The 25,799-nt window shown below is 38.3% G+C and overlaps 2 protein-coding genes across 2 annotated transcripts in view; one reads left to right on the forward strand and one right to left on the reverse strand.

Annotated features, from left to right (window-relative positions):
* Positions 1-6,504, forward strand: part of unm_sa1614 (un-named sa1614) — a 37,690-nt gene extending 31,186 nt beyond the window's left edge. Inside the window, exon 29 of the mRNA XM_084739919.1 lies at positions 4,739-6,504. The gene's annotated coding sequence lies outside the window, so the exon portion shown is untranslated. The remainder of the gene's footprint in view (positions 1-4,738) is intronic.
* Positions 6,505-8,973: 2,469 nt separating this feature from the next.
* st3gal8 (ST3 beta-galactoside alpha-2,3-sialyltransferase 8) lies at positions 8,974-16,982 on the reverse strand. Its single transcript, XM_084739930.1, has 8 exons — positions 16,815-16,982; positions 15,403-15,538; positions 15,177-15,315; positions 12,683-12,876; positions 12,421-12,600; positions 11,037-11,082; positions 10,538-10,657; positions 8,974-9,175 (listed from the first exon to the last, which is right to left on the reverse strand). The coding sequence occupies exons 1-8, from the start codon at positions 16,963-16,965 to the stop codon at positions 9,008-9,010; spliced, it is 1,134 nt and encodes a 377-aa protein (XP_084596056.1). The 5' UTR covers positions 16,966-16,982; the 3' UTR covers positions 8,974-9,007.
* Between the last annotated feature and the right edge of the window lie 8,817 nt (positions 16,983-25,799).

The raw sequence follows: 25,799 nt of genomic DNA on the forward strand, positions 1-25,799 counted from the left end.
TGACAACATGATGCAGACAGTTTGTGCTGCTGTTTCATTTTTACATTATATGGATTCGTTCAGTGATATTATGAACATACAGCTCAACAACTTTTCATTTTTAATGTCTTCCCTCAGTTTAAAAGCTATATCGCTCATAAACAACCTTGTTAGGACAATTATAAGTTAAAGAACGGCGCGTTTTACTGACGATTTAATCTGAAACTCTTAACATAACCTGCTGCCGACCAGGTTATGAGTTTAGCATAAATTACCACGGTGATCTAGCAGGTTAAAAGAGAGCCACTTTAGTGACACTGAAAACCCTGAATTTAGACTCAACATAGCTCGCTAACACATTAATTTCGCTTCGTAGTTACACCCCTCTGACGTGCATCATAACCAACAATGCAGCGAACGTCATATGGAACTTAATGAATGGACCAGACCTGTGTGTGTGTGTGTGTGTGTGTGTGTGTGTGTGTGTGTGTGTGTGTGTTTATTAATTTATTTATTTATACGGATTTAATGTGACGATGTGTGCGAATTGTCTTCAGTATAGTCAGTAGTTTTTCTCTTAATGTTATTTTTCTTTGAAGCCCTCACAAATACCTAGTTTGAATCATTAATAATGATTGTAAATGTTACTATACATTGTGAATATTGCACTGATGCTTGATTTGAAGAAAAAATCGTGAATCAAATTGAAATCGCAATATCTGCCAGAAAAATCGCAATTAGATCTTTTCCTAAAATCGTTCAGCCCTAATGTATGTATGTATGTATGTATGTATGTACCCACTCTCTCCACCATGTATGTATGTATGTATGTATGTATGTATGTATGTACCCACTCCCTCTCCACCATGTATGTATGTATGTATGTATGTATGTATGTATGTACCCACTCTCCCCAACATGTATGTATGTATGTATGTATGTATGTATGTAAGTATGTACCAACTCTCTCCACCATGTATGTATGTATGTATGTATGTATGTATCCACTCCCTCTCCACCATGTATGTATGTATGTATGTAAATATGTACCCACTCTCTCCACCATGTATGTATGTATGTATGTATGTATGTATGTATGTATGTACCCACTCTCCCCAACATGTATGTATGTATGTATGTATGTATGTATGTATGTATGTATGTAAGTATGTACCAACTCTCTCCACCATGTATGTATGTATGTATGTATGTATGTATGTATGTATGTATGTATGTATGTATGTATGTATGTAAGTATGTACCCACTCTCTCCACCATGTAGGTATGTATGTATGTATGTATGTAAGTATGTACCCACTCTCTCCACCATGTAGGTATGTATGTATGTATGTATGTATGTATGTAAGTATGTACCCACTCCCTCCACCATGTATGTATGTATGTATGTATGTATGTATGTACCCACTCTCTCCACCATGTGTGTATGTATGTATGTATGTAAGTATGTACCCACTCTCTCCACCATGTATGTATGTATGTATGTATGTATGTATGTATGTATGTACCCACTCCCTCTCCACCATGTATGTATGTATGTATGTATGTATGTATGTATGTATGTATGTATGTACCCACTCTCTCTCCACCATGTATGTATGTATGTATGTATGTATGTATATGTGTATGTATGTACCCACTCTCTCTCCACTATGTATGTATGTATGTATGTATGTATGTATGTATATGTGTATGTATGTACCCACTCTCTCTCCACTATGTATGTATGTATGTATGTATGTATGTATGTATATGTGTATGTATGTATCCACTCCCTCTCCACCATGTATGTATGTATGTTTGTAAGTATGTACCCACTCTCTCCACCATGTATGTATGTATGTATGTATGTATGTATGTACCCACTCCCTCTCCACCATGTATGTATGTATGTATGTATGTATGTACCCACTCTCCCCAACATGTATGTATGTATGTATGTATGTAAGTATGTACCAACTCTCTCCACCATGTATGTAAGCATGTATGTATGTATGTATGTATGTATGTATGTACCCACTCTCTCCACCATGTATGTATGTATGTATGTATGTATGTATGTATGTATGTATGTATGTATGTATGTAAGTATGTACCCACTCTCTCCACCATGTAGGTATGTATGTATGTATGTATGTATGTATGTATGTAAGTATGTACCCACTCTCTCCACCATGTAGGTATGTATGTATGTATGTATGTATGTATGTAAGTATGTACCCACTCCCTCCACCATGTATGTATGTATGTATGTATGTATGTATGTAAGTATGTACCCACTCTCTCCACCATGTATGTATGTATGTATGTATGTATGTATGTATGTATTGATGTATGTATGTATGTACCCACTCTCTCCACCATGTATGTATGTATGTATGTATGTATGTATGTACCCAGTCCCTCTCCACCATGTATGTATGTACCCACTCCCTCTCCACCATGTATGTATGTATGTATGTACCCAGTCCCTCTCCACCATGTATGTATGTATGTATGTATGTATGTATGTATGTATGTATGTATGTATGTATGTACCCACTCTCTCTCCACCATGTATGTATGTATGTATGTATGTATGTATGTATATGTGTATGTATGTACCCATTCTCTCTCCACCATGTATGTATGTATGTATGTACAGTATGTATGTATGTATATGTGTATGTATGTACCCACTCTCTCTCCACCATGTATGTATGTATGTATGTATATGTGTATGTATGTTCCCACTCTCTCTCCACCATGTATGTATGTATGTATGTATGTATGTACCCACTCTCTCTCCACCATGTATGTATGTATGTATGTATGTATGTATGTACCCACTCTCTCTCCACCATGTATGTATGTATGTATGTACCCACTCCCTCTCCACCATGTATGTATGTATGTATGTATGTATGTATGTATGTATGTATGTATGTATGTATGTATGTATGTACCCACTCTCTCCACCATGTATGTATGTATGTATGTATGTATGTATGTATGTATGTATGTATGTATGTATGTACCCACTCCCTCTCCACCATGTATGTATGTATGTATGTATGTATGTATGTACCCACTCTCCCCAACATGTATGTATGTATGTATGTATGTATGTATGTATGTATGTATGTATGTATGTATGTAAGTATGTACCCACTCTCTCCACCATGTATGTATGTATGTATGTATGTATGTATGTATCCACTCCCTCTCCACCATGTATGTATGTATGTATGTATGTAAGTATGTACCCACTCTCTCCACCATGTATGTATGTATGTATGTATGTATGTATGTATGTATGTACCCACTCTCCCCAACATGTATGTATGTATGTATGTATGTATGTATGTATGTATGTAAGTATGTACCAACTCTCTCCACCATGTATGTATGCATGTATGTATGTATGTATGTATGTATGTACCCACTCTCTCCACCATGTAGGTATGTATGTATGTATGTATGTATGTATGTAAGTATGTACCCACTCTCTCCACCATGTAGGTATGTATGTATGTATGTATGTATGTAAGTATGTACCCACTCTCTCCACCATGTAGGTATGTATGTATGTATGTATGTATGTAAGTATGTACCCACTCCCTCCACCATGTATGTATGTATGTATGTAAGTATGTACCCACTCTCTCCACCATGTATGTATGTATGTATGTATGTATCTAAGTATGTACCCACTCCCTCTCCACCAAGTATGTATGTATGTATGTATGTATGTATGTATGTATGTAAGTATGTACCCACTCTCTCCACCATGTATGTATGTATGTATGTATGTATGTATGTATGTACCCACTCCCTCTCCACCATGTATGTATGTATGTATGTACCCACTCCCTCTCCACCATGTATGTATGTATGTATGTATGTATGTATGTATGTATGTATGTATGTATGTATGTATGTATTTATGTATGTATGTATGTTTGTATCCACTCCCTCTCCACCATGTATGTATGTATGTTTGTAAGTATGTACCCACTCTCTCCACCATGTATGTATGTATGTATGTACCCACTCCCTCTCCACCATGTATGTATGTATGTATGTATGTATGTATGTACCCACTCTCCCCAACATGTATGTATGTATGTATGTATGTAAGTATGTACCAACTGTCTCCACCATGTATGTAAGCATGTATGTATGTATGTATGTATGTATGTACCCACTCTCTCCACCATGTATGTATGTATGTATGTATGTATGTATGTATGTAAGTATGTACCCACTCTCTCCACCATGTATGTATGTATGTATGTACCCACTCCCTCTCCACCATGTACATATGTATGTACGTATGTATTGTCGTAGTAATTTCTATCCAAAAAGATGGTAGCTCCCCTGTTCGTCACAGGCCAGTCTTGCCTGGTCTAATATTGCGGCAACGCAGACAAATCGCAGTAACAGGGCGAAGTGGTCAATGTGGTGTTAATGTATATATGTATATGCAACATATGACCAGAGCACAATGGATTGTAGGATACTGAAGACCAAAGGGCTCCGGCAAAACGTTCATTTAAACAGCAATGATGGCGCACTGAACTCCCTGTTCATATGAAAGCGCACAGCCTTTTAATACAGTGGTGTTTATATACACATCAGGCCTGTTTATATTTATAAATCCAGTTTCACTCCGTTTAAAGGAAACATGTCCTTCAAACCGTATCAAATGAGTGCACACCATGTTCAGATTGAATGTGCCCATTTTCTGCTTTAAATTCAGGTAACATCAGTTGGTCTGTAAACATGGGCATCAGAGGGGGCGGAGCCTAAAATGGGATACAGCTGATGCTTCCAGCTGCCTTATACAGTTCGTCACAAGATATCAACACCTCAGTGAGTAAGTACAGCAGTGTATTGCTGCCACTGTTGCAAAAATAAACTGCTCAGTTTTTCGTTAAATATAAATATTATTCATGTTATAGTGACATTTTTTCTTATCACCACTACATACCAAATACTTCCATTTTAACAAGAAACTTTTATATAACTTATTATTTCACTGAACTTGACTGGAAACTGAGCTGAATGTTGTTTTTCTATGATGGTGGCAGCAATAGACTGAGGAGGAACTTTTATAGACATCAGATTTCTCATTCAAGTTTGATTGTGTCAACCTTTTACCTCCAGAGTTTTTGATGTGAAGGAAAAAAAGAAAAAAAACTCTTGAATTTTGTTTCATATTTTTTTATTTAATTCAAAGTGACAGCGGTGGATTTATGTTGTTTTGAAGTATCACAGTGCTTCTGTTTGTTTGGTAACTATGAATGGATGAACAGATGATCAGCAGGTTTGTTAAATGAAACTGACATTTCTTTCTCTTTTAACAGAGTCACAGTTTAAACAGCTGAATTAAAGCTATGATAACTGAACGTACGTCATACATACATCTCGTTTGGTTAGTGTTTGTCGCTCTAAATCTTAAGCTCACATACAGTCGCTTATGATGGAATTAGCAGGCAGCTGATCTGATTTAATCTGCACCCTCCTGCATTCTTGATGAAATTAATCTCCAGACTGCAGGGACTCTAACAACAGCACAACTTTGGATTTATAAGCACAACAAACGTATTTTTTTCTTTCAGTGTGAGGAAGTAAATGTTTTTTACTAAAACCTTGCATCCAGATGTTACGTCCAGCTCAGGACTCCAGAGGGTTGCTGCTCTGTCATTTAGTGGCTGAACGTCCTCGTAAAGTGGATAATTTCCCAGTTTACCAGCAGGGAAGTTTTCTCGGAGAAGCCAACAAAGTGTTAAATCTCAGCAATGAATGAAAACAAGCAGCAGATGTTTCCTATAAAAAACATAGCTTATGATGATTCAGCACGCGACCTGTTCCAGACAAACAGGGTTAAACTTTAAACTGCAGCCGAGCTAACGACAGAGCAGCAGCCTCCAGAGAATGATTCAGCATTTCTGATTATTTATAGAGGCCTCAGTCTGCTTCAAACGAAGTGCTTGTGGGATCATCTAACAGCGTCTGAAACCTTCCTCTCCGACAGCTGCTGCATCTGACAGTTTTTTACCACTTCGAGGGGAGACTGAAAGTGCTCTGTTGGCCCCATTTGTACGATTCATGGCACTGGGACTAAAAAGACTTGTTGGACAGAGCTCAGGGAGGCGGTGGGACGCAGCCAGGGGGGAGTCCGACTGCAGACTTTTCACTCCACTCTCCAGTGTGGCTGTTCGGAACAACTATAAACACTTTGGCCTTCGGACGTGGTCAGAAAACGCTTAACACAACGCGGCTCTTAGACTTTGTACCAACAAGTTTGTTTGAAGCAGACCGAGCTCTTAACCTGAACAGTTTTCACACAGGCAGTCTGGTCTGAATCTGGAAACTGATCATCTAAATATTGAGTGGTGTCAACAGTTTTCCTGATGCCAAGACTGAGTCGACCTGAAAGTGGTCGCCTCAGCTTGGTGCCTGCTGAGTAAAAAACAATTTGTAATCTCAAGGGGAACTTCAAATCCACATTTGTGGCATTTTTAACAACAAAACCAAAGTCTGACATACAGTCAATCACAACCGTCAACAAATAAATGCAGAGCACTGAGGTTAGAGTGAAACCAAGCTGTACATGTCGACAAGTAGCTGCAATACAAACGAAAACATGAAGCATTTTTGGAGCAAACAGTTCCGCGGCCTCCCTGAAAGGAACTGCACACAGCTGCAACGATTAACTGATTAATCAATTATTAAATTAATCACCAACTATTTGGATAAGTAATTCTTTTGTTGTTTTAAGACAAAAAAAGTCAAAATGCTCTGATTCTAGGCTCTTAATTTGAGGACATCCTCTTGGACTTTGGGAAACACTGATCGACATTTAATACCATTTTCTGACATTTTATAGGCAAACAGCTATTAATCAAGAAAATAATTGACCGATTAATCAACTATGAAAATAACAGTTACAGTGCTAGAACTGCAGACCTTCAAGGGCTTTTGTTCTACTTGCGTTCACCCCACCAATAAGAAGATCAGGGCTAAATTATCACTGGTCACCAGCAGATTATCTTCCTTAAATTAAAAAAAAAAAAAAAAAAAAGAGTATATATGCACAAGTTAATTTCGTAAAATTTTCAGTGAGAATTTGGATGCATTTTTTCCATAAATCTGTTACTTTTTCCTTCCAGTAACATTAACTAACATTACTTGGATTACAACGAAAATGAAGCAAAAACCAAAAAGCGACGCCTTAAAAAAATTTGAGTTTCTTTTGGTCAATGCATAAAAACTTAATGTGAAAGGTGGACGAATTAATTACCGTGTTAATCCAGCGTATGGGTATGTGCTGAATACACGTACAGTTATTTTTACATTCTGATGTAAACTGAACTAACTAGTCATTGATGTGTAGCGTAATTAGAAGCACAAACAGAGGAACACAGGATTAAGGGATTTGCCATCCTGCCAAGCACAAAAGCGCAGCCTAAAAAACCCAACATAAGCGCTCCAAGAGAAATGATCAAACTCAGATTCAGACTCAAACTGACTCAGTGTGAAAACGTCCTGAAACTCCTCGTTGTGTAAACGAAGACGCAAACATTCAGATAACTGTGATTGACAATCAGCAACAGTTTTTTGTACATTCACAGTACAGGTGTGACAGCCCTCTGCACGCTGTCGTCATCCAGCAGACAGCCGATGCAACGCCGCTGCTGCCTGCTGGACTGGTCAGTCCTCTTCATTCATATGGTTGGTTATTTTTTGGTTGGACTTTAGTACATTGCACTACAGCTTCCATTCATTCATGCACCGCACACACTGGTGATGTTACTGATTGTTTGACTTTGTACTTGTTAAGTTTTATTTAATAAATCTTAAGTTAAAAGTCGTGCACGGTTTCCTTGTCTTTGTCACTCCTATCAGCAGAGGATATACATCACGTCCGTCCACAAAGTTCAACAGTCTGCAGCTTTACACACTTTAAGTTATTTTGTTGAGTTTGACTTTACCACTAACTAGGGAAAGTTTCTTGAGACTAATGTCACCGTCGCTTCAGAAATTCAGAATTAGACTAAGACAACTATCAGCTGAAAACCTGCAGACTGTTGAATCATCGTGGGACACATGGACAAGCTCTAACACAGGCTGAGAACATCACACAGGCTCCTCCCTCTTACCATCTCCATCTCCATATATGGTCGAGATGGGCGGCGTCATTGGTGGCATAAAATTTAAGAAACTGTTGTCTCGTTTTTCCAGTTCGAGTCTGTCAGGACAGAAACATCCTCCAGATCAGGACGGTTTCCATTAAGATTCACTTAGAATAAATGGATGGATTATGAATGATATAAAATACAAAAAGTCTTGTGATGTGATTGGACAGAGAAGCAACAACTCAGCCTCTTTGTGTCAAATCTTTTCAGGGCAAAGTGCTTTGATAAAAAAAAAAAAAAAAAGAGGTTATCCCTGTAAAACGTCTATAAAATCCCATAAAAAATATATAAAAAGTCTGTGGTTGTTTCCCGCTCAGAGCAAAACTTGTGTGGTCGATCCTCGTAGTCGCAGACGGCAGGACGGTTTGTCTGTTTGAGCAGTGGAGGGTCCCGAAAAACAGTCAAGCTGAGCTGGAATTAATTTAATCCAGCAGGAGTCTGTAAAGGGAGCATATCTGAGCCCCGTCCACCAGGTGAAGGTAGGATTTTTAGCTCCTCCCACCCACAAAGGCTCTGTCCACAGGTAGTCCAGGTATGTGCACACATCAGCACACCTGGGTGTCTGACCTCAAGGCAGACGTGATGATTGACGTGCAAGAGACACACAGGCATGATTCCCGTCCACATGTCCAAAACAAGACAAATCTGGCCGCCAGATTTCGGTTCAAATTAGTTTTTTTCAGTGCCAGAAGACGGCCGGGCAAGCCAGACGAGATGTAGGTGGTTCTTGGTCTCAACAATTAAGTGGTAAGTGATCTGCCGGTCAGCGAGCAGGTCAAAATGTCTGTCGACAGGTCTGTTACTTTGTCTGTAGCTCAGTGGTCGTGTCACAGGTGCAGACTGATCTTTCCCTCCTTTGCGAGTTGGTGGATGACCTGCGTTTCGAAGTCGGCGCTGTGGACGCCGGTCTTCCTGAAGGCTCCAGCATAGCGATTCTCTTCCCAGTAATGATGCCAGTTCCCCTGCTGGTCGGCACCGTAACCGAACACAGACACCTGAACACAGAGAGGAAGTGATGTCATGACATACTGCAGCATTATAAACTGTGAGACACACTACATAACAAAGTATGACATGATGTACTGTCAAAGTAAAAAACAAAATAAAATAATGATAATGGTGTTGACAAATACAATGACAAAATACAGAAGATTTAAATATACATTCATACAAACAACAGCATGGAAAATAATGCATTCTAAAATATCCTTGATATTAAAAATATAAGTATTAAAAAAAAGAAAACATGTAAAATGATCACAACTAGAATCAGTATTGTTTTTCAGTGTGTCAAGTTTCAGTGTACTCTAAATTATTCCAGAAAAATGGAGCAAAATATCTAAAAGCAGCTTTCTTTCCCAGATCAGTATTTTCTGTTGGCACATATAAAGTCAGCCAGTCCTGAGAATTCATGTTTTAAGTAAAATGTTTGAGGCACTTGAGTGATGATGAATATATTTCTGTCAGTTCTGTTCTCATGTCATGATGACGCTTTTAAGAGCAGAGACTGTTCAGAAATCTCTCCCTATCCGAGTTACCCTAAATGCACCGCAGGGTGCAGGGGCGCTCAGACAAAAATAATCAGAGGTTATAAAAGAAGGCTGAATCCAAACGTCTGGACTTTTGTGGGTACGTTCCCGGGAAGAATGTGAGTGCTGAGGGACGTCCAAACCAAAAGTTCATCCAGTTCACTACAAGCCTCAAGTGGACTTTCTGCAGACTTCCAGAGGAGTCTTTCCCGATTAAAAAAAAAAAGAACTTATCATGGTTGTGAGAAACAATTACTAGGCCAGAAATAATATCCAACCACATTATGACACAGAAATATGTAGAGGCTATAGAGGTAATCAAAATGCATTTTATTATTTAGTCTTTAAGTGATAGAAGCCTATAACAGCTCTTCAGTTTGATGCCAAAAATACAGGCCACAAAAAATGTCCAAAAACCAGCAAGAGGCAGCCTTCAAATCTAAGGAACAATTAATTTAGCTAGACTCTTGATCATTATTTACAAATATTTATGTATCTGAATGTGTCTATAGAACTACCAGTAGCCTGTCTATTTACAGTCTTGTGCCCTCGCAAATGTGACGTGATGACAGTGAACACATCACAGTACACTCTTGGTCAAAAGTCCCAAGGGTGGACATCTGGATTCAGCCAGAGAATGTGAATTTGGTCATTCAAAGTGTCCCTGAATGTATCACCAGGGCGAGTTCTCTGCACAGTCTTTGCTGCATCATGACAGTTCATTGTGACAACTTAAGTTTGATTGAATAATTGAATGGACTAAATGTTGTGTAGTATGTGCGTGCAGGTGGAGACACAGGCTCCGCCCCCCCTCTCCCTCCCTCCTACCTGGTCACAGGTGTGCAGCGCGAAGATGATTGCCAGCATGCCGGTGGACGGGTAGCGACCGTGACGCTCGGTCCAACGATCGTTAACGTACTTAAAGAACACAGGATTGACCACTAGAACCTAAATACACACACACACAAACAAACACACAGTGTTACCATGGTAACAGGCTTAATGGGTTAGAGTTCATTGGCTCTCTGACAGCTTTCACATTTTTCAGTGGAGTGTTTTTATTAGAGCCTGATAAGAACCTGCAGCTTGATTTTCTAAACAATCTGAAACCAGCTGAACTAACTGACATTTTACACACACACACACACACACACACACACACACACACACACACACACACACACACACACACACACACAGAGTCATTCTTGTAATTCCTGTTCAGAGAGTTTTTGTCCGTGAACATGTGAAAACACTTTGGAGACTTGTGCTTCTTTTCTTCACCATTACGTTTTGATTAAGTGCATGATGGGAGAATTAACTTTACCTTGTCTTTATCAGCCTCCACTCGATCTTTAACCCTCATGTAGGTCCTGAACACACAGAAAGAATTACTGGTTAAAATATACTTCAAGAATTACACATTAGAACAGACAAGCAAACAGATAAAGAGAAACATAAAATGCTGTATGTATATATATGTATACACTACAAGTTTAACATACATTCACATTTGATCCTGTTTGATGTAAATATTCACCTTCATATATAAGTTTATATTCATGTCATTGAAGTTTGGATCAGACTTATCTGAAATCTCACATGAACTCTCCACTGACGTTCTTTTAAGAGGTTCCTAAAGTGTCCAACAAGAACTCTGGTGAGGCTGCTTTCTGACTTTATGGCCCTAAACTGTGAAACATCCTCCCTTTAGATCTTAGAACAGCAAACTCCCTCAGGACTTTTAAAAGAATTTAAAGACTTCTCCTCTTAACCTGACTCTTACTTTGGAGGATAACTCTGCTAGATATCATTGCTTTTTTTAAAAATTGATGTATATACTGTTCCTGTTTCCCCTGTTAATAGTGTTGATGTTTATATTTTTTATATTTCCAATCATTCATATGTTTATATTTACTCTTGCTCATATGTTTGTTTGTTTTTTTTAAATAATTCTTCTTTATGTTTTTGCTATCCACTTTGCTGCTGTAAGTGTAAATGTCCCTGCTGTGGGACTGAAAAAGGAATATCTTCTCTCTTTAATCTGATCTTTTGTTAAGTTCTTTGGGCTGCATCTTTTCATGAACTTGGATTACAACAGACATCTAATCTGAATACTTGTGGATTAATTTCAGGTTACTTTAAAATTAAATATTGAAAATATTACAGTTTATACTAGAATGGAAGCACCCACAGAAATATTATTTTTTTCTCTTTAAATATCTCAAAACATTTTCAGTGCAAATAAAACACATTTTTGTATAGGGCTCTCTTTTCTCCTGCCATGTTGGCCACAGACTGGAACAGCTGTCTAAAAGTCTCCACACGCTTTTCATAAGTTAATAGAGTATACGTTATCATGAAAAAAGTGTAACTAAAATCTAATTACACATTTTTTCAAATATAATCTGTAACTTTCTGTACATTCTATGTTTATTTTCATTGAATTTTTAATGTATATATGTTAAGTTTTGAGTGATTCAGTAATTTTGAGGGTTTGACGTTTATCTTTCTGTACTGTAAGTTTGCATTAGTTTAGCATTTTTATGTACAACACACACAAAAGTCACTTTTTTCTGTCTGGTGCATATTCATATTCCATGTCCGTCTTTGTAGGAACATACAACAGTATGATGAAACGGTTTTAGTGAAGTGTTGATGCAAACCGTGCAGTTCAGTGTATTTCTCTGTATTTGAGAGTTATTTCATACATTTTGACTGTGCCGGTTGACAACGCGCTGGTCAGCCACTCCAGGTCTCTCAGTTTGAACGGCAGGAGGACGAGGCTCACGCCAGGTTTGATGTCCACTGCGCTCTCTGGGTACAGGAAATGATGCGTCGTCCGATTCCCGACATCTTTCTCAAACCCTCGAGTCACTGCCTTGTTCATCCTGTGGAGGAGAAAAGTGAGGAAGATGAGGAGGAGGAAGATGGGAAGGGTAAGACATGCGTGCTGGGACTGACAGTACACACCTGATTACATAGTTGTGGGAGTTGATCAGGTCGCCGTTTCCTGATTGTCGCAGTTTGCCGGAGTTGCCGACCACCGCACAGCTACGGCAACGGGAGGGGAGGGGCCTGAAGTCCACAGTGGGCGGGGAAATGACCTGGAACATTTCTGCCATCACTTCCTCTAGAGTCTGGTCGTTACCGGACCGCTGAAGACCCTGTGGAGAGGTGGAGCATTACTACACTGTTTGATCATAGTTTTATTAAAGGGGTAGTTCAGATTATTTAAAGTGGGGTTTTATGAGGTACTAGTCAGTGTTATCTACAGAACATGGTGGTCAACATGCCCTGATTTTGGAGAAGCAGCATCAGCATGGAAGCAAAGCAATGTACTGCTGTGAACAGGATCAGCAGCAAAACGAATTTTGGCCACAAAATAATCCAAACCAAACTCCATTGATGAAATCAGTAATTTTACCTCACAGAAGACTGGAGTTTCTGATCTACCACTGCCTTGATTAGTTAGTTAGTTTGTGTTATTTTTTGACTTTGATGTTTTAAAAGGTTAGTTCAGATTCACCAAAGTCACAAAAAAACAACAAACAAACTAACGAATCAAGGCAGAGGTAGATCAGAAACTCATGTGTCACGCTAAGTAAAATTACTGATTTTGATTATGGAGTTTGGTTGAGCAGGAAAGAATGATATTTTACTTTTATAACTGTCTGAAAAGGCTGTCTGATGGCAAGATAAAATGGTGAATATATTGTAAATATAGCATACACTTAAACTGATACAGATTTTTTTAGCTGAGACATTTTTTTTAGGTGGATAAAATATGTTTTGCTGCTGACCCTGTCCACAGCATTACATTGCTTCGCTAAGCTTCCCACACTGATATTTCTGCTGCTTCTGCAAACTGGGGGTGTGTCAACCGCCATCTACTGTAGGTAATACACTGACTATGGATAAGTACCTCACACAAATCCAAACAATCTCTTAATACTTTTTTATATTCATATTTTCTTAATCAAGTTCCAGCAGTTATAACATCCATTCTTCTTTTTTGTTTCATGTTGTGGATTGTTTATACACGCTTCTACAGTTTCAGTGTAACTGTATCATGCAGCTGTGGTTAGAGTATATACAGAATACTGTGGATCAGACTGATGACGTTAGCAGTATTACTACACCCCCCACCCCACCCACTACCTCTATTTAATCTACTAATGGTTTCTGCAGCAGGACTGAATCTATAAGTGCAGGAAAAAAGACTCAGATGCTTCACTCTTCATCCAGACTGCTGACAGCTTTGACAAAAACAGCTTAAAGAATTTTTACATTTCAATTTCCTGAAAATATAGACTTTCTTTAATGGTCCTGACTATTAACTGAAACACGCTGTATGACCATCATGCAGTATAATACACTTTCTTCTCTGGTATTTGGTCTTTTGTGATTCAGCTGATTAACCAGTTCTCAGTGTTGACACATCGGTTTAGTGCTGTCAGGTTGTTCCCAGTCTGCAGCCTGCAATAATTTTTTCTGTACAGGGGCTCACGCTTCGTTACTGCACAGTCAGTTAGTAAAGAAAGCAAAAAGAGACACCTGAAAATCTTATTTATGTACTTAAACAAAAAAAATATTTGGGTTTTTCACGGCTGCTGCTTTAGTGCTCTTCTCTTTCTTCTTCTCTGCTCCCTTCCTGCCCCAGCCAGTGAGAGATCTCCAAAAACTGTCTTGACATTAGGTCATTTTATTTTTGATGTTAAATTTTGTGGTCATGGCAGAGGAAATGCTACTGTTTTTGTCCACAAGGGCCTCCAAAATCAACACAACATGAATGTTCTTTGTAGTATCTTTAAATGTTTATGTAAAGTATTAATACTGACATTAGGGTTATCTGCAGTTTAATGACTTATAACATAATGCAACAGTGACCTGAATGGCTTTTGGATACATACTGTAAAGGTGCTGTACATAATAAAAACTTGCACTTATGTGCTTCACTTACAAAAACAGCTCTACAAATGTAAAATGTTTAATTAACGGAACTGAATTAGTTTGTGGTAATAATACATCTTAAGCTTGGACCAAAATAAACCCTGAAAATGATCGTTTTTAATCCAATCTGATTTTTAAATTGGATTTCAAACCTCAGACTATTTAATCATTATGAAGGAACTCAGTGAGAACCGGTGTTCTACATCTGCACATCTTTTCTGGATTACTATCTGGCACATTTCTAATATTCTTATACTGCATACTAACATTGCACATTCCTGCACAAAACTCTTTAATTTAAAAAACATATTGTATTCTATTTATGCTTCTTTATGCTCTATTTGCTTTTTATCTTTTTTTACATTTTTCTATTTACTATCTTTATTGCTATTCATCCGAACACGCAAGCAAATTTGTATGTGTAAACCTACTTTACAATAAAGCTGATTCTGAATTTAGTTTTGTAGCTTTATTCTATTCTAGTAGCAACAGAAACATTATTTTTTGTCCTCACCAGCCACCATCTGAGCGCCTCGGGGTCAAAGTTGTTGTCAGTATCTCTGAGGATGGGCTGCTGTTTGGGGTCGTAGCGCTGACTGAACCAGTCTGACCCCTCCAGGTCTGAAACACACGACTCAGCACAACCACACGGCCTGAGAGAGGACAACACAGACAGAGTCAGACGGGGACAAAACAGGGAATCATGGGATATGCAGAGTCTGTGACCACCTGCATGTTACCTCAGGGTATACAGCTCCTCCTCCTCTTCCTCCTCCTCCTCCTCCTCCTCGTCTTCAGGTTGTGTGGTTCTGGGTGGAGAGGGGGTCTTGGGGTTGTGAGTGGCCAGATCAGCAGGCGGCGCCGTGGCTTCAACTACTGCTAACAAACACAGACTAAGAGTTAGAGAGCACTGCATCATGGGAACTTTGCTAACACTGTTAGAAAGTCAATGAAACAATCTATTACTATCTATCACTATAACTGCAACTAATATTCTTATGGTGCAAATTTTCTGCACCAAACAGCGGCACACTTGATGTTAAAATAGTCCATCTGATTGATAAACGGTTCCAAAATTGTCAGTGGGCTTCCTACTGTGAGGCAAATTAAAATTAAATTGATCAACAGTTGAAAAGTTGGAACAGAAAAGGTCACAGAGAAAAAGAAAGAAATCTTGAGGCTATTTTAACACATTTATCATTTTACAAATTATGTTAAATATGCCAATGCCACGCAAAATCCTGCGAGCTGCAGTGATGACATTGATGGTCCACCTGCGTCAAAAAAAAGTGATCGACCAACAAAAACTGCTTGCTGTCTACTTTGCAGATATTTTATAATTTCAAAAGATTATTTCTATTTTTTAATAAATGACTAGTGCAGCACAATTGATCGCAATATTATCAAAATGGCAATATGACCAAATGCAATATCAAAATTCGCAGAACCAGAATGTAATATTTTGAAAAAGGAACAATGTGTGAGAAAACAGCATTATGATGAAGTACTGTAATGCTGCAGAGATTCTATGGCCTAAAACTTATTTTTCAGATGAAAGAAAACATTTCTGTGTTTTGTTTGTTAGTTTGGTACAGGCCCCAACAAATATCACATCAATCACAATTTAGATTTTTAGATTTTTTTCTCGGTAAAAATTAAAATTGTAATACAAAAGTGATCATTCTAACTAACATATCTCAATTTCTGTCAAAATAATCACATTATGACTTTTTATGCATAACCCATCTGTAAATCATGTTAATTACTGTCAAGTTTCAAAATATAAACAAGGAGACTTACCAAACACATATAAACATTAGAAACAAGACTATAGTATTGCCTATAATCACATAAATGCTGTGTTTGATTATGCTATAAACTGGCTTCAGTTATTATTTGGTTACAAAACAAGTTCAAGTTTCACAAAGACATTCCTTTGCTATTACTGTGGACACAGTTATGTGTATTTGTACATTATCTGTGTTTGATCCAGATAAGGATAACTGCAGAGGTATATTAACTAGGTGAGGCGATCAATTTTTGGCACAAGAGTTGTCCAGGAGAGTTCCTGTGCTGTAAATCCCGCTGTCTTGGCTGATGGTACTATAAATCTCACAGCTTTGTCACATTTTCATCATTTTCATCTCCTCACCTGTCTCCCTGCTGGTGGGCGTGGCCCGGCTGATGGGCAGGGCTAAAGACAGAGGCAGGAAATGTCTCCTTTGGATGCTCTGACTGGCGAGCATGAGGAAGAGGATGGCGGCGATCACCACGGCAACGCACATCTTCCTCCTCAACAACATGGCTGGACGGTGGATGAGCGAGGACGTGTTGAAGTGTCAATCAACCGCTGGGCCTGCTATGTCAGCATATCCGGACGTGTCATCTGGACGTGTTCCCCAGTTCTGTTGTCTCTCTACTCGGCTTTATCTCCATGAAGCCTGAGTGTGTGACTTCCTGTCCTGTGAACCACGGTGCTTTCTGATTGGTGGAGACGGGGTCTGTTGTCACACCTGTGATCAGACAGAAAGAAACAGCGACATCAGCATAAATAAAAAATAAACTGATTAAGCAGAAAGGTCAGGATTAATAACCCTTTGCAGTATTTACATGACAGGTTTGTACTTTTGTAAAAACCCTTAATGTCTCCCTGCAGCTTCAGACTTGTTGAACTCCACGCAGCTGGACTGATTAAAGGAATAGTTTGGATTATTTGAAATGGGGTTGTATGAGGTACTTATCCATCGTCAGTGTATTATCTAAAGTAGATGGCTGTCAACACACCTGCAGTTTGGAGAAGCGGCAGGAATACTGTTAAAAAAAGCAATCCAGTTTAAGTGTATGCTATAGAATATTTTCACCACTTAACTTTGCTGTCAGACAATCTTTTCTGTCGGAAAAACCACCATTGCACAAGCTAAATGTCACCCCAACCAAAGTCCACTAGGAAAATCATTAATTTTACTTTGCAGAACACTGGAGCTGCCGTTTTATTGCTGCCTCGATCTTTTTGTTTATGTGTGTTATAGTGTGACTTTGGTGTTTTTAAAGATTAGTTCGGATTCATCAAAGTCACACAATAACACAAATAAACAAACTGATCGAGGCAGTGGTAGGTAGGAAACTCTGTGTTCTGCAAGGTTAAATGACAACTTTTGCAAAAGAAGTCTGGTTGAGTGAGAAAGAGTGATGTCTGGACCATGGAACAGCGGTTTCACCTTTGAAAAAGCCGTCTGATGTCACAGTAAAGTGGTGAAAATATTCTAAATATAGCGTACACTTAAACTGATATTAATACTTTTAGGTGGGCCCTTTGTTTAGGAGGCAAAAATATGTTTTGTTGCTGAGCCTCTCCACAGCAGTACATTACCTAGCTTCTCTCTCCTCTTGTCAGCCACCATCTCCTGCAGGTAATAATCCAAACTATCCCTTTAAACTCAACACAGCTGGGCACATTAATGAAAACTGCGGCAGCAGTCTTGATGTTTGGCTGCCTGCTCAGTCTGTTGGCCTGCTGCAGTAATAGATCATCCATTACAGGCATCATGTCTAAATAAAGTTAGCTGGACGACTGAACACACACGTCCTTTTTTTAAAATTTAATTTGCATCACCATTTCCATTCATTCACTTCAAGAAAATTCTGGGTTTTACTCAGTGCAGTTATTAACTATCTATAAAAAACTATTTATGACAAACTACAACAGATGAGATCACCACAGCTTCTCTTCATGCCGAGAAAACTTCAATCAGAACCGAGGAAACTTAAAAAAAGAAGGAAGGGTCATTACATCACTGTGAGCACACACTCGACGCCACACTTGAAAGCTCGCGGTGCCCTCAGAACAGCAGTGAACGGACAGAACGCTCCTTCATCCCCCCAGTCTGGGTGATGGAGGCACCAGAAGCAACAACTTATATTAATGTCATGGTAGATTTATAACAGACTGGACCTCCTTATGCATATGTGACTGAGGTTAGAAACAGACCGGTTTTGTTTTCTGGTTATCAAGTTTGTTGTTACATGTTTTTTGTTCTGATAGCTATAAAACAACAAGCATATATTTAATGGCTAAGGGTTAGTTTATCGCTTACCGATGCACGATTAATAACCAGCAGAGGTTTGTAAACCATCCATTTGGGACAAATCACATCCTAAAGAAAAAGAAATAAATATTAATTCCATCACTCCAATTTCAATTTAGCTGAAAATGTATTCTTTATAAGTGTAATTTATAAAATGTTTTGGTTTGCTTTAATTTTTAAAATTTCTAAACCTGTTCTGTGCCAGAAAACACCATCACCCCGGTCAAAAATTGACAACTTCAAACAATTTAAAAATGTGTTAAAAGCCTTCAAAATAGAAAACTAGCTACTGATAACGAAGCTGTAAAAATGGGACATTAAAACCACCCTTGTAGATTTTTTTGTGAAAATGTTGACCATTTACAGTTGTGTTCCAGATTTCCATTAACTCAGACAGATTTTTACAAAAACATGTTTTTTTCAGGTATAAAAAGGTTTAGTTTTACCCTAAGCTCACCTCCTGGTTTTAAAAAAGGTGCGAATGCTGCTCAAGCACTATTAAACCTCCAATTTTTTTAACTCATCAAATAATGTTGCTATCAGAGGCATCCCACCCAGACTTTTTATATATAAATACCAGTCTTTCTTTATATACTATACACATAATTTCATTTAATATATACATACAGTTGATTCTATGTGCATCTATCCTGTATGTCTACATTGTGAAATCCTGTGCAATAATTTCCTCATATGGTGAAACAACACTGTGAATTTTAATACTTGTATCCTGTGCAACAGGTCTCCATCTCTGTGCAATTTCCTTCTTTTTTTCCATGGCAATATTTATCTTTTTTTTGTCCTTGGTATAATAAAGAAAGGGAATAATGAAGTTTATCTTGTCTTATATCATGTCAACTCCTCAGCCTTTCTAAATGAAAGTTAAACAATAATTATGCTGTATTCAGATAACCATTGAGAGAACTCTGAGCAACTTCAAAAACTAAAATGGCTTAAAAAAAATCTTAACATTTTGTTAACTTGACGCCTACATGTCCCTTTACAAGGTGTTACAGTCGAGAGTTTAAACTTATGCTGGGACAGTATATTTTAAAAGATCAGAGTAAAAATCAAAACCCTCTTAAAATACGGTTTTATCTCGACCCTGATGAATGAGTGAAACATGAATGCCTGATATTCCCACAACATTAGCTGTTATTGGCCATGTCAATTATTGTAAAGCAGCCTCAGGATAAAAAGAAAAGGACAAGAGAAGGAATGAAGAGCACAAGAACATTTTCAAAGGACACTTGCAACTTTTGCCAAGGTGAGCATCTTGCAGCTGTAATTTGACTCGCCATGAGCCTGTGCAGTATGCCTAATCATCTTGTTGGGTTTCAGTGTGCCTGCATCTCCCATGAGCTTCAACAGAAGTGGCACCAAGCAGAGAAAAGAAAGTTGGTTTTCTGATGTAATGATACTTCCTGCTTTTTTGGTTTCTTTCATCAGAATAAGGAAACGACAAAAAAAAAAAAAAAAATCTTAGCAACAACAGCAACGTTCAACACAAAGAACATAAAGCCTGTTATTTCACCAAACCTGTTGTGTTGTTTTTGATGATGTCATCATTGCTGTTGGTGATTGAAGAGTTTTTCTGTAATGGTGACATCATCTACAGCAACAATAACAACAACAAACACAATGCTGCTACCTCCAAAAAAACACAGAAAGAGAGAGAGAGGTGCAGCCTTTGATTTCCGCTGATGAATGGACCCTCTTCCTCCCTCTTCCTCCTCCCACCCTCCTCTTCCTCTTCCTCTTCCTCCTCCTCCTCCTCCTCCTCCTCCTCAGCACACCTCCTCTCTCCTCCTGCAGGAATGTCTCCCTGCAGACAGACTCACTCTCTGAATACCAATCAGATCTGGATTCAGTTCAGCTTCTCCTGTTTCAGCTCTCGCTCTCCTCCTGTCTGCTTCAATGTCTCTCTCCCTTGCTCACCGTGCGTGTGTGTGTGTGTGTGTGTGTGTGAGTGTGTGTGTGCACAAGTGGTCTGAATCGGCTGATCTGTACGTGTGTGTTTCTTCACTACTCTGTTGTGTAAGTGATATTTATTTCATAATGTTCGTTGTAACTGGTGGTTCTCCGCAGGCATGCATGTGCGCGCGCACGCACACACACACACACACACACACACACACACACACACACACAGTGTTAATACTGTTACTTTTCCTTCTACTCACACACTAAAGCTCCTTTCACCTTGTTACATAAATGTGACGACAGTTTCACATCTCAAGTCCAGAGCCGTGGCAATTAGTCGATTAATTTACTAGTTGTCAACTATTAAGTTAATCAACAACTATTTTGATAATCAATGATTCGTTTTGAGTCATTTTAATTGAGAGAAAAAAAGTCTAAATTTTCTGATTTAAGCATCTCAGATGTGAATGTTTTCTGCTTCCTTTAGTCCTGTCTGACAGTAAACTGAAAATCTTTGGGTTGTTGACAAAATGACAAAAAAATAAAGAAATAAAATAAAGAACTACTACTGACAACGTTACCTTGATTTTGTAACTGGTTCCTGAAGGTTCTGCCTCCCCACATTGTAAACACTGTTTAAATGTAATCAGAGTGCAGAAGTAACTAAGCACTTTTTTGCAGAAGTGCTAATAAATTAAAGACCTATGTAAATTTATTTTAAAAATCTATTTTAAAAAAAAGAAACTTACAATCCTCACTACTGTACAAATCTTTTGTTTAATTTTGCAGCTGCCTTTTCCACTCAAAGCAGTTTCATAGCATAAAAATATAAACCTATTTATCACAATGTGGTTTAAAATAAGTTGTCTGTTTCAGTTCTTTAGTTTTACGTTTCAGCACTTTGGCTTTTTTTCACTCAACGCATAGTTAAAGAAATGTGGTATTCAACGACAACGCACAGACCTAGTCAGGCTTTTGGGAAACATTTTTCATGATTTTTGGATTTTTATTCACCAGAAAACAATGAATTCATCACCAAAATATTTCACAGATTACTCACGGATCATTAGTTGCAGCCCTACCCAGGTCTGACGGAGCTTCCACACAACAAGTCCTGACAAAAATCTGACGAGACTGGACCCGTAATATTTTTTCAGCACTTAAACTGGACTCAAGTCTGAAGTGAAAGTGTCACATTAACATAAAGCAGCACCAGGGTCAATACGCAGAGATGAAAAACACGTCATCTTCAGCCTAATTAGGTTCCCTGCAATGAATTTATCACTTAATTACCTCCTGCGCTCGAGGAATATTAAATCAGTTCAACAAACCGCACACAAATCTGATAAGAATTAAACTTCAAGCGCAGTGTTTCTGTGGTTGATACAAATCTCGCTCTGAGGAGAGTTAATTCTACAATTTGGGAAAAACATTTATTAGCTTTCTGTTAGGTGCCAAATGAGACGATCAATAGCACTCTCATATATTTCAGTTTAGTAACAGCACCTCTGAAGTTCACTAATTAACAAGCTGTTTGTTTTTCTCAACAAGTTCACAAATCTCTGAAGTTATTATAATTCATCCTGAAGGAGACATAAAAAGACCTGTCCCAATAATTACATATATCATACAATATATTGATTTTTGCTGATCTCAATATAGCCAGTTGTGTTTCCATGTGTGTTTGTATTTTGTACCAAATGTTTAATATTTATTTAGGTGACATTTTTTCGTAACAGAGTCCATTTTGTTTATTGTTTTGGTTGTGTGGTTTTATTTGACTTATTTTGGAGTTTTTCACTGCTTGTTGAAAGGGTGTACTTGCATTCTGGTGCCATTTTATTATCATTGTATCATAATATATGGCATAAAATGGTCTTAACATGACAATTATATCATTTAAAGTAAACATTCCTGGGACAATATATCATCCAACTAAAGCAGTTATCATGTAAGGCCTAGACATGAATGTCTGAGACAAATTTCATGGCAATCCATCCAACACTTGTTAAGAAATTTCAGTATAGAGGTGGTGGATTTCAAAGAGATGCCACATGAATATTCATGTTATATTTCGATGCAGAAATTCATTTTCACCTTTCTTGATGTGATTTAACAGTATCTCACCTGGGGTTGTCTTCATGTACAATATTAGACGTTTCTCACAGCCGCTATTTTGACATGAGATATTTGGGTAAACACAGGTGTTAGAAGTGATACTGGCTCACTGGAAAAGTTCTGCATTGGTAACACCTGTGTTTAGCTGATTATTTCATATCAATATGGCTGCTGTGAATAAAGTCTATACATGCAGTTCTAGATATTCTAAACTCAGCATAAAAAACTCATAAGTCTCTATCGACTATATGGAAACAGCACTTTTATTTATGCTTATTATTCTAGGGCAAGTCTCTGCTTGCAAGATTTGTCCTCCGAGACTGGGACAAAAGAGGTAAAAAAAAAAAAATCAACACAAATGTCCAGCTGACAATCATCACAAAGTGTTTTGGCTCTTTCTGTAACAGTCATTCATGTCTGAATGCAGCCAGAACCAACATTTACTGACAGACAGGCTTTACTGTAAGAGGAGACAAAAATGTTCTGCATGTCCCGTCTTTAAAGAGCTCAGTTCGACTGTAACCAACTTAGAAAATCACAGCAATTACTTCCATACTTCTACAGCCACAGGAACTGTGATTTTAGAAAACAGGACCACAGGAGACGAGTCAGGACAAATACGGATTATCAGATCAACACACTCACTCACGTTTGCTCAGTCCTCCCCAGGCAGGAAAGGCCAGCACTCTCTCTTTCTCTTTCTCTCTCTCTCTCAGGAGAAAGTCTGGGAAAAGTTCCTGACAGGAAGCTAAGCTCCTGGATTGGCATCTGTATTAGCATGTAAGCACAGAGCTTGACTGTGAGCCATGTTTACTGTGCAAAAACCTGTCCTGGTACAAAGGGCTTCAACACAGAGGCAGCTCAGAACAAAGTGATCAGCTGGATGTTTGATCTGGATCAGTCCACACAGAAAACAAGGTGGATCAATACGTCTGTTAAAGATTAATTCATGGATTGAGATCCAAAGTTAGTTGAAACTTAGAGTAACAGACATGGCCTTTTTCTCTTCAGAACAGACAACATCAACAAATCTGTTAATGTTTTCTGGCATCCTTTCATTAAGACAGAATTCAACCAGCCATGGATCCTGTCCGGCCAATCACAACCATTCATTTATTATGGGGCGGGTTTTATATGATGATTGACAAAGAAGCATCACTGGTCCAGATTTGAAAAGTCACGTGTCACTTGTTTCACTGCTCTATCCCAGAGGTCAGCAGCTTTTATGATCAAAAGAGCCACTTGGGGTTGGAAAAGGAGCAGAAACTATTAAATTTTCTATTTTCCTCAAAGACTTTTCTTATTTTTGATTTGGAATCCATAAATACTCAGTGCCACAATTTGGAGGAAAATGTGTCAAGCTGTAGATGCACATTTTATTTGACAAAATATTAAAACATTTTCTTTAAATTTGGAATATTGGGTACACATTTCTACAACTGGAGAATGTAAGAACCTGTTGGGCCTGCAACAATGACAAAGTATTAAATAATAATATATAATAAACATTATTCATTTCCATTTAATTTTTTTTTGCTAAGTCACAGGGAGCCACTAGAGAGTGTCACATGTGGCTCTGAAGCTGTAGGCTGCAGACCCCTGGACTATCCACTCGATAGGTCCGCCTTTGCAACGCCTCAGGCTCCCAAAGCTCTTGATAATGCCCCTTGGAAATTTAAAATGAACTGATAAATTCCAAGCTGCAACACTGCTAGCCTTGTTAAGATGAGACAGAGGTGACTTTTTATATATGTTCCTACCAGACTATGACAAGGATCATCAGTCGAGAAGCTGAGTCGAGTCACATTTTGTCAGTAGAATCACTGTAGTTATGCTTTTGTGTCAGTGTACACAGAGCAGCGCAGATTGATAACTGACGAGACAAGACTTGTTTGTAAAAGTTCACAAACTAAACTATGAACAATAATGGAAATTTTAAAAATCCATATTGTGCATCCCTATCCACCACCATTCTTTTTCAGCCGAAACTTAAAAAAGACTGCTTAAAAAAGTAGTAGTTTATGCACCCCTGAAGGTAGGAGAGGCTAAGATACAGTGAGGAAAGATGGATGATTTAATATTCCACAGCTCTGACTGAACCAAAACTGACATCACTATGACAACAAAAACAAAGAGCAGCTCTGACTCTTCAAATATCATACATTTTTTCTAGTACATCAAAAAACTTAAATATACTTTGTCTTTTCTCAAGCTTTTTGACTAAGAACCTGTCTAATGAGATATTATTACAGCACATATTTATCAACTATAATTTCATTATCAGAATGCTACAACAAATAACATAGTTTCCCATTATCAGATGAAATATTGCCGGCCTTGGTATTTATTGTGCATTACTCATGATGGAGACAGAGGGCAGAGTGATTCAGAGCAGTGCAACTATTTACTGCCTCGACGCTGCTGAATGCAGCAGAGTTGCTTAAGAACTTTTCTGCTGTCCAGAGTTAATAACTCTTCAGCTGTCAGCTGCAGAAGAGACTTCATAACACCATGTTTCCACTGCATGGTACGGCTCAACTTGACATGCTTTCAGTACCTGGTTCCTTTTCTCAGTTTCCACTGCAGCTGGTATCTCCTTCACTGTAGATGGGGATTCTTTACCTGATCGTCACGGAGACGCTGGATGAATCTCCCATGACGTGACAAAAACACACAGAAACAATGAAGGGGATCTTTTTCTTTTGAGATTCTTTCAGCAGCAACCAAACAGAGCAACATGTGCACTTCTTTAATTGAACGCCATGTCGATTTGGTGGTGACAGAAGTAAAAGAAGTACCAGGTACCAGGGCTAAGTGATTTTGCAAAAATATCTGACTGCAATTATTTTGACTGATACCGCAATTGTGATATGATTTACGATACTAGAGGGAAGGATAATTTCTACATCCTTGCTCTTATTTTAATTGAAAAACATTAAAATTACGCTGTGATTCTTGCAGGGATTTCTACCAAACAAAGATATTCTCTTCTGTAGAATTTGATATACATA

Source organism: Lutjanus erythropterus, chromosome 2 (assembly GCF_056507025.1).
Source record: "Lutjanus erythropterus isolate fLutEry1 chromosome 2, fLutEry1.hap2, whole genome shotgun sequence".
Lineage (NCBI taxonomy): Eukaryota > Metazoa > Chordata > Actinopteri > Lutjaniformes > Lutjanidae > Lutjanus > Lutjanus erythropterus.